The 10,571-nt window shown below is 42.2% G+C and overlaps 1 protein-coding gene across 1 annotated transcript; it reads left to right on the top strand.

Annotated features, from left to right (window-relative positions):
* The first annotated feature begins 186 nt into the window (after window positions 1-186).
* LOC124150888 lies at window positions 187-7,783 on the top strand. Its single transcript, XM_046523075.2, has 5 exons — window positions 187-401; window positions 1,688-1,759; window positions 4,718-4,837; window positions 5,984-6,072; window positions 6,918-7,783. The coding sequence occupies exons 1-5, from the start codon at window positions 339-341 to the stop codon at window positions 7,681-7,683; spliced, it is 1,110 nt and encodes a 369-aa protein (XP_046379031.2). The 5' UTR covers window positions 187-338; the 3' UTR covers window positions 7,684-7,783.
* Window positions 7,784-10,571: the final 2,788 nt, after the last annotated feature.

Genomic DNA, 10,571 nt, shown 5'->3' on the forward strand with positions numbered 1-10,571 from the left:
TAATAATAAAGTAGTGAATTACTGTTTGAAAGATTTATCCACAAGGGAAATATTTTTCACAACCCACCCCTAAACTGTCAGTCTTTTGTTTCCGAATCTGTCCATGTTAAGCTGTGATGCATTGGTATCAGATGTCAGTAAGCCCTGATCAGTGTGACTACTATATATTCACTACGACATTCCTCGCTGATAAATCTTCCGTTCCGTGTCACAACAAGGAAGTAAACCTCAGTCACGTGACAACGCCATAAAGACCACATACGCCACCCTAGGCAGGAACTGGTTCGTGTTTGACAATTCCCCAGCCACAGTGTTCGTCGGTGTTGTGTACAGGTGAAATGGCGTCCCTGGACACACCTGTAATGGAGGGTTACCTGGAAAAGCAGAGTAGTGGCGTGTCGGTAAGTGTTATCGAGTCGGGAAAAGCTCTGTTGACAGTTAAGGTCATGTAGGAAGTGGAGTCGCGTTGAAGTTAATAGCCAGGACCTGTATGGCTCTTGATTTATTGTTAGGGTCTTTGTGACCGCTGTACTTGTTAGGTCAATGATTAACAACACGGTAGAACGGATCTGTAGTATACAAACGCAGTCGCGTATATATACATAGGGAGGTTGTGTTAAGTGGACCGTGGACACGTGTACTGTCAGCTTGTAGGGATGGCCTCGTTACAAGTATATATAAATACGAACAACGCCAGTGTTAGTGAATAGCATGTGACATACATATTTCTTTAATCATGTCACTCTGTACACTGTACAAAGTAAACGCAGAGACCATATAAGTATAGGATCACTGACGTCAGGTTCTAATGAGTCGTCAGTTTACACGACATCCAATGTAACTGAACGAATAGGTAGCATTATCCGACTAATTACAAGAAACAACACCTTCGACACAAAGGTTGTTACTGTTGGCTTGAGATTGATGTGTATGTACTATTACCTCACGATGCACATGATGTAATTTACAGAGATACTTAATGCTGCATGCACATACTGCAAGGTACCTGGCTAGATGCCCATTGTCACAAATATACATCGCAATATACTCATTGTGACGTAATATCTGGCTAGATGCCTATTGTCACAAATATATATCAAAATATAGTCATTGTGACGTAATAAATGGCTAGATGCCTACTGTCACAAATATACATCGCAAGATACTCATTGTGACGTAATACCTGGCTAGATGTCCATTGTCACAAATATACATTACAATATACTCATTGTGACGTAATACCCAAATATACACTGCAATATTCTCATTGTATTTTGTTTTGTTTGTTGTTTAACGTCGCACTCAGCAGTATATGACGGTGGTCTGTAAATAATCGAGTCTGGACCAGACTATCTAGTGATCAGCATCGATCTACGCAATTGGGATACGATGACGTGCATCAACCAAGTCAGCGAGCCTGAACACTCGGTCCCGGTAGTCGCCTCTTACCACCAGCATAGTCTCTTTTTTACGGCAAGCATGGGTGTCTGAAGACATTCTACCCCGGATCTCCACGGGTCGATACTCATTGTGACGTAATACATTGCTAGATACCCAATTTCACAAACATACTGCACGATGCTCATTGTGACGAAATGCATTGTCAGATACCCAATTTTACAAACATACTGCAAGATGATGTGACGTATCTCCTCCCAGACACACGATAATCGAGGGACTGTTTCAGCGCTTCCTGGGCAAGTCGCGGTTCTGGTGCACACTGCAGGGAGAGTGCCTGCAGTACTGTAAGGAATCCAAGGTGAGAGGACACACTGGGTAGCATTAAAAGTACTGTCGGAAATGCTAGAAAAATGCTTTTTGTCTGTTAAAAAGGGATATAATTTTTCACAGACTGTTGTTATTGAAACATCGAATAACTTCCGATCGCCCTACCTGTGGTTTGAAGTATTTCAGTCACAAGGAGTCCTATCGACAAGTTTACAGGAGACAAATTCGAACGAAAACAGGAAGTTCACATTTATTCCAATGATGGCAGTCTGAAACGAACTATAGAAATATGCGCACGTGACTCCGTTACAATGATAAAACATCTACTCCACACACAAAAATCATTTGGAGAAAATTCTAGATGTGCATCTTCTAAAATGACAAAATGACGCTGCGTTTTTTGTGTTAACATTGCTCCCATGATGCATGTTACATAACATTTGCATAGCTATAACCAAGGTACACGATATGGAATCTGTACTATGAAATGCATACAAGTTCTTTACACTTTAGAGAGATAGAGGGAAACCATGTTTTAATTTAGATAGGGTGAATTATCGAACTGCCCAAGCTATGGTGTTTTCAAGTCATACCATCAAGTCAACGGCATGATTGGAAAACAAAACAGGTATAGGGGTGGTCTCAAAAACAAAACTGGGGCGTAAATGGATATTAGACAGCTTTGATACAGGGTGATTAGGGGTATAGTGTACAAGCTTTATGAGCAGAAGGTAACCCTGATTTGTAGAATTTGGGAGCAATTAAAAATACAATTATTGTTCCCCGGACTGCACTATTGCTCTCCAAGAGATGGGATTTCGATACACTGCGCGTGTCGAGGACCGAGCACTTTTCAGGGGATAATATTCCATCCTGTCTATGAGGTCACATTATCTCCGAACCATTAATAACTATCACAGTCAGGGCGTCCAGATAATTTACCTTGGTGAATCACGTGGCTATTGGCAGATGGACAAAAAGCCCCCATGGTACCATCAGGTACAGGTAATCGTGTCATTGTTTTGCACGCTGCAACCCATGATATGGGGCTTATTGACGGATGTTTTCGAGGCGAAAGAAAACTGGTGATTTTCATAAGGAAATAATAGGAGGTGATGTTTTCATAGACTGGTTGGTACTTTAGCTATTGCCCATTGTAAACAACGCCGGTGTGATTGTCATAGATAACGCCAGTTAATATAACGTCCGGATACTGTCGCTCAAACCATGAGTAGTCTGAAGGCGACCATACAGGGATATATGACATTGGTCGACTTCAGACCATATGAAACAAAAGTTCAACTCATTGAGAAAATTCGGCTGAATAAGAAACCAGTAAAGTACAAGATATATGTGCTGGCGGCACGACACGGTTACGTTGTCTTACGTACGCCAGTCAGACATTGAGAGGTCAACCCTGTTGTGTCTATCTTGGCTAAATGTACAGGGTTCGTGGCAAGACATAACACAACATTCAAAAGTACCGATTCATATACGTCATCAGCGGAGAAAAATGCTACCTCAAGAAACCATCTGTAGAACAACAAATACTTCTGGATTCCAAAACCGCACCCTTCCAATACTCATCCCGTTTCATAGCTCTTAACTTGTCCATCATGTTTCCAAGCAAATATAATGCAGTACATATCCTAAATTGCTACCTCATCAACGCATGACAATTAAGTACAATAACAGCAATATTTTGACACCACCCCCAACTCGGTGACATTTCCACATGTGAGAATGCACGGGACGATGTGAGGTCATCACCTCGAGACAGGTGTTAGGTAATTACCTCAGGCTATAGACTATTACATACATGCATGACAACACCCGAATATTTTCTAAGTTTATCATCATTTACCTGTAAAAGTACATTTTAAGGGTAATCACAGTGTCAGTTAGGACAGGCTAGATTAGGGCAATTCGCGTTATTTTGATAATTATTATATGCTCTTTTTATAGTCCTATGACTCGTATTTATTAAATGAAGCCAGAAAAGCAGTTTTCTAGCATTTCCGACAGTACTTTTTTTTTATGAAGTTGTACAATGGACTTTTCTTGCACATTGTGCTTATCAGTTACACGATCCTCCTATCAAACATAGCGACGTGCATGCAGTGTGTTTGTGTGTTTGTATGTATATACGTCTTTGGTGATATCCTAAATCGGAGGGGGCACGGGTGGCCTAGTCCAAGGCGCCGCGATTCACCGTGCAGAGTTGCGTCCCTATGATTTTGGGTTCGAATCCCGGTTCGCCACGATTATGTGTCTAGGTTTGTCAGCACCATACACGTGCTCGTGGGTTTCACCGAAGTGGTAAACGTCTGAGACCTGCATCACTTGGGGCTTTCCTCCCACATTAAGCTGACACGCCTGATATAACTGGAATACTGTTAAAAGCGGCGTAAAACCCAACTCACTCACTCACCCTAAATCGGAATTGAGATGTCACTAACTGTATGTAACTTAAATATTTCTTAACTTATTTATATATAGAGATCTTAAAATGGCTTCCTGGTAAGTGTCTATCGATTTTAGATACCAATTATTTAACTTTATCTAAATATCTAATTTATGATATAATATAAAATTGTAAGATATCTAAAAATCGATTTTTTATATCAAATATATATATTTATTGATATTTAAAACAAAAAATAACTAAGATCTTAAAATACGGATTAATGTGATAAAATGGCGCCTCGTGGCTTTGTTTAGTCTGTCTTACAGACCCTGATACAAATATATATCAAATATAGCCCATGCAAGTCTATAATGTTTGGCAAGTCTAGATCACTGCAGTAAATGAAGAGAGTCACTGGGCTCCTTTTTATTATATTTTTATTTAGATAACTGAACAACTGTTTTTTTATGTAAGATGTGTTCATTTCAGAGACTAGATGTTAGTCTAGGTTTTGTTGTGCCGTCGTCGTTTTTTCACGTTGTGCTGTCTTGTCCCGTTGTGCCGTACTGCTGTGTGTTTCAGAGGTCGTCAGTGGTGGAGGCGCTGATGTTGAATGAGGCCCAGATGGTGAGAAAGACCAGTGGAGCCAAACAGGGAACACAGTTTGAGATTATCACAAAGAAGCAAAGGACGCTGTTGTTTGTAGGTCATCTGTATTATCACCTCACAGATTACACGATCAAATCACACCTACACCCACTTCAGGCAGAACGTGTTATCAGAGATATCTACCCCCACTTCCTGCATGGTGATAATCTTTCACACCTGTTTCCCTGTTTCCCTATCTCGTTAGGTTAGCCACGACAGGCTGTTCTAAGAGTCAGTGACTGACTACATGACCCCATACGCTACAGTCAGCATCATTAGTGTGTGAGTGAGTTGGGGTAAACGCCGCTTTCAACAGATTTCCAGTTCTATCACGGCGTGTCAGCTTAATGTGGGAGGAAAGCCCGAAGTGAAACTCACTGTCAATAATCGAGTCCGGCTGGACAACTAGTGGTATATTGTGTGAACGGCGGGGGAAGAAGGACTAAGACGGAGACTCTTTAACCATGGCCATTGATATAGTGAATGAGTGATTGAGTTGGGGTTAATTCCGCTTTTAGCAGTATTCCAGATATATCACAGAGTGTCGGCTTAAAGTGGGAGAAAAGTGATGCAAGACTCAGACATTTGCCACGTTGGTGAAACTCACGAGTATGGTATGGTGCTGACAAACCCAGAAACCTTATCGGGGCGAACCGGGCATCGATCCCACGATCAAAGGATTCTGGCGTGCCCAAGGGACGCAACTCTGCCCCCCCTACCCCCCAACCCGACCCCACCAAGATAAAAGATGTAACATTTCATCAGTATAAGTAAAAGGGTCTGTAACGTGAAACTTGAACTCTCCCTCTCCATTTCTCAATTGTTTTGTGGACCCGTGAAGATCCGGGTTAGAATAGGTCTTCAGCAACCCATGCTTGCCGTAAAAGGCGACTATGCTTGTCGTAAGAGGCGACTAATGGGATCGAGTGGTCAGGCTCGCTGACTTGGTTGATGCATGTCATAGTATCCCAGTTGCGTGGATCGATGCTCATGATATCAATCACTGGATTGTCTGGTCCAGATTATTTTACAGACCGCTGTCATACAGCTGGAATATAGCTGAGTGGGGCGTTAAACAACAAACAAACAAACAATTGTGTTGCGTGCACAAACAAAACCATCGTATTTAAAAAAGAAGTAAATTCTTAATTACATTTGGACTTGAATATGTTATGATGAAATCGCATGCCACGTGTTTAGACGGCAGCAACAGCCACCGAGTGCAGCAACTGGGTGCGACATCTCCAACAGGCTATGATTCACAAGGACAGGACGGCCTCCGGCAGAAGGTATAGTCTAATCTTAAAGTGACTGCTGTTACCCTAGCCCCTCATTAGTTCAGGTTATGATCATATGTGCAATATGTCACTAATGGGTACCCGGCAGGACGAGATAGTTATGTGACTGTTAACCTTCTTGTGCCTGGCATGGCAGCTCGGGTTGTATACTCCCTAGGGAGCTCAGAATGAATGTCGAGTTCACACTGAGATTACGGTGTTAGTCGTCATAAAAGTCTACCAATGTGCGCTGTAGACATTTCAGCACACCACTACCTCCGATGGGATCCGAAAGACTACATTTTAAATAGTCATTCATTTTTTTAAAACGTTTATACCTACCACTAGACCGCCTTCGTGGTCTAGTGGTAGAGTGTCCACCCGGAGAGCGGAAAGTCCGGGGTTCTATCCCCGGCCGCACATACCAACAGACGTTAAAAAAGACGTTAAAACTTGGTACTTGTTGTTACTCTGCCTTGCGCTCGGCATTACAAGGGGACTAGAACAAGGACTGGTCGGCGCGGAGTCAGTATGCTGGGTCTGAGTGGGTTATTTGTGTTAAACTGCAGCATGGTATAAAATCGGCATTAGTTCGGACTAGTACAAGCAGCCTCACATACACACACGTGCATGCACGTCGCTATATAAGTGCAGTAATCTTTGACGCGACGATGAACACCTTTTCACCTCATCTCTCCAACCACTACCTTGGTCATCAAATTTCACTGACCTGTCCTATAGTGAACTATGAGGTGTATCAATTTGTACATGATTGGGCTGTTTCTGTTTCAATGTTATTGCAAATCTGTGTTTTAATTAAGTCAGGCCATGGTTACATTGTCGTTAATGTCCGTCAGACGTGCTGCCCCTGATGCCGGCTATGAAGAGATCGTCATCGACGACGCCGCGGCTCCTTCCCTAGCGCCACCTGAACAAAAGACGGGTTACGGCAGCAACACGGCGTCTGCAATGTACGCCGACGTCGCAGACTGCCTCGCACTTGGTGGCCCACCGGAAAGGGTGTTATCTTCCTCGTCAAACATGTATGCTGAAGTCGCCGACTTTCTCCCAAGGACGACAGACGACGGGTCAGGACCTCCCAAAACCAACCCAGATGTGTTTCGGGAGAATTCTCTGTATGTGATCAACAAGGCTAAAGAAGCAATGCAAGAAGAACGTCAGCAGACACCACCCATTGACGCAGACGACACGGCCATTGGTTACTCTACACTGGACAGTTACCAAGATACGACGGTTAAAACACAGGAGACGAAGAACCCGCCCCATGAAACTAAACCAGATGCTTTGCCCGAATATGCGACTGTACAAAAAGTAAAGGGAAGTGGTCAAATGAATATCACAGTGACAAAATCTGTTCCCATGGACGAGGAATGGGCAGAGGGTGCTGCAATTGAGAATCTGGATAATGCACTTAAAAGGATTCCTGTGGCGTCTGATCTTCCCATATGGAACTGCTTGACGGCAGGCGACAGGAAACCTTTGGATGATCTCAAGGAATTTTTGGCTAACAATCGCGAACTTTGTCGCACATCTTATACGAGGCTTGACGACAACATCGATCCTGTGGCGAGACTTAAAGGACTTCTGCAAGAAATTGGTTGACCTACTCTCTGACACATTCCCGTTAGTTCTACACATACATAAATGACAAATGCCATGTTGTACATTTCATTTCAAATAAAATTGAAGTTTAGTCGCAAAAGAAGTGTTCATATCTTACACTATATCACTGTGAAAAGTATACCCTAATTGTTTTATTGTTTTATTGTTAAAACAGTGATTTACTTCAAGAAATATTTCAATATATTGTATAAACGATACCAAAGACACTAATGCTGACTACTATATTACATATATGTAAGAAATAAACGACTTTTGGCAGTGTTCGAAATACCTGCCTGCCCGACCGTCCGAGACGGGTTGATTTCAACTCGGGCTGCCAGATTTTCAAATCCCCCTGCCCGACGGTCGGGTTATATTTCATATGTGAAAATATTCAAAATATTTCCCGATGATAAGCATTAATTCACATTTAAAGATGAATGATAAAATGTAACCAAAAAGAAACCCCGTTAGCTTATCCTGAGAAACATATGATTATAGTGGGCAGGCAGGTTTTGGTCAGAGCTGGCAAGTATTTCAGCTAGCCAGTCCTGTGGTCTGGCTATATGTAAGAAATAAACGACTTTTGGCAGTGTTCGAAATACCTGCCTGCCCGACCGTCCGAGACGGGTTGATTTCAACTCGGGCTGCCAGATTTTCAAATCCCCCTGCCCGACGGTCGGGTTATATTTCATATGTGAAAATATTCAAAATATTTCCCGATGATAAGCATTAATTCACATTTAAAGATGAATGATAAAATGTAACCAAAAAGAAACCCCGTTAGCTTATCCTGAGAAACATATGATTATAGTGGGCAGGCAGGTTTTGGTCAGAGCTGGCAAGTATTTCAGCTAGCCAGTCCTGTGGTCTGGCTATATGTAAGAAATAAACGACTTTTGGCAGTGTTCGAAATACCTGCCTGCCCGACCGTCCGAGACGGGTTGATTTCAACTCGGGCTGCCAGATTTTCAAATCCCGCTGCCCGACGGTCGGGTTATATTTCATATGTGAAAATATTCAAAATATTTCCCGATGATAAGCATTAATTCACATGTAAAGATGAATGATAAAATGTAACCAAAAAGAAACCCCGTTAGCTTATCCTGAGAAACATATGATTATAGTGGGCAGGCAGGTTTTGGTCAGAGCTGGCAAGTATTTCAGCTAGCCAGTCCTGTGGTCTGGCTATATGTAAGAAATAAACGACTTTTGGCAGTGTTCGAAATACCTGCCTGCCCGACCGTCCGAGACGGGTTGATTTCAACTCGGGCTGCCAGATTTTCAAATCCCCCTGCCCGACGGTCGGGTTATATTTCATATGTGAAAATATTCAAAATATTTCCCGATGATAAGCATTAATTCACATGTAAAGATGAATGATAAAATGTAACCAAAAAGAAACCCCGTTAGCTTATCCTGAGAAACATATGATTATAGTGGGCAGGCAGGTTTTGGTCAGAGCTGGCAAGTATTTCAGCTAGCCAGTCCTGTGGTCTGGCTATATGTAAGAAATAAACGACTTTTGGCAGTGTTCGAAATACCTGCCTGCCCGACCGTCCGAGACGGGTTGATTTCAACTCGGGCTGCCAGATTTTCAAATCCCCCTGCCCGACGGTCGGGTTATATTTCATATGTGAAAATATTCAAAATATTTCCCGATGATAAGCATTAATTCACATTTAAAGATGAATGATAAAATGTAACCAAAAAGAAACCCCGTTAGCTTATCCTGAGAAACATATGATTATAGTGGGCAGGCAGGTTTTGGTCAGAGCTGGCAAGTATTTCAGCTAGCCAGTCCTGTGGTCTGGCTGTAATTTTTTGGGAGTTTCATACCCTGCTTTTGGTCGTTGTTTATCGTACAATAATGCACAACAGGGAGAATAAACCATGAGGGGTGCAGCCCCGAGTGGTTTATTCTCCCTGCAGTGTTTTATTGTACGATAAAAAAAAAAACGACCACGAGTCGTTTATTTCTTATATGAGATATGAACATTATGTACAGCCTCTTTAAGGATATTGATAAAATGTACAAGCTTTAAAAATATTTACCCAAATTTTAATAATGATGCCTCCCTGAGTAGAATCCGACCTTGGAAATGTCGGACAAGTCCATTTTACGAAAGGTGGGTTACGTGTAGTATCTCACAATCCTCACGTCGACCACATGTACCTTTGCTCCTAATACCGATTGTCACATCTCTCCCACTTTTGGATGCGATCGTTCGGCCACTGCGTATCCTACCAAGATACGACGACCAAAACCCAGGCCACACAGAAACGAAAGCAGATGCTTTGCCCGAATATACGAGTGTACAAAAAGTAAAAGATCACAGTGACAAATTCTGTTTCCGTGGTATATTACAGTAAACTACGGTTATAACGAACTCAAAGGGACAACTAATTTTAGTTCGTTATAGCCCTAGTTCGTTATAAGCATATATACAGCATAACTACAGCAAATAGTCGGGACCAAAAAAGGAAGTCGTTATATCCGTCAGTTCGTTATAAGCGTGTTCGTTGTAACCGCAGTTTACTGTAATAATATAGATGCCCAGCTACATCTGCGGGGAACAACTTACTTGACACTTCCCTCTCCAAAATAACGTCGTCCAATATATGACAAGTTGCAAGCGCATATTCGAATCTCCAGAAATGACGCCATGACAGAACAATGTTTTATCGTGAAATAAACCGCACTTTGTTCTTTGTTCTTCTTTGCGATTTTCGCGTAGATATGTTATATAAAAAAACGTATAATGCCCCGTGCCTCTCCCACAAAGTGTTCATAGACTTTTTACCCCCCACCTTAACACAGACATACGACAGTTGTAGTACAAACAGGTCCGAACTACGACAGGGAACTGAAGCTTCAACACCCTGAG

Source organism: Haliotis rufescens, unplaced genomic scaffold (genome assembly GCF_023055435.1).
Source record: "Haliotis rufescens isolate VD_foot unplaced genomic scaffold, xgHalRufe1.0.p SCAF_11, whole genome shotgun sequence".
Taxonomy (NCBI): domain Eukaryota; kingdom Metazoa; phylum Mollusca; class Gastropoda; order Lepetellida; family Haliotidae; genus Haliotis; species Haliotis rufescens.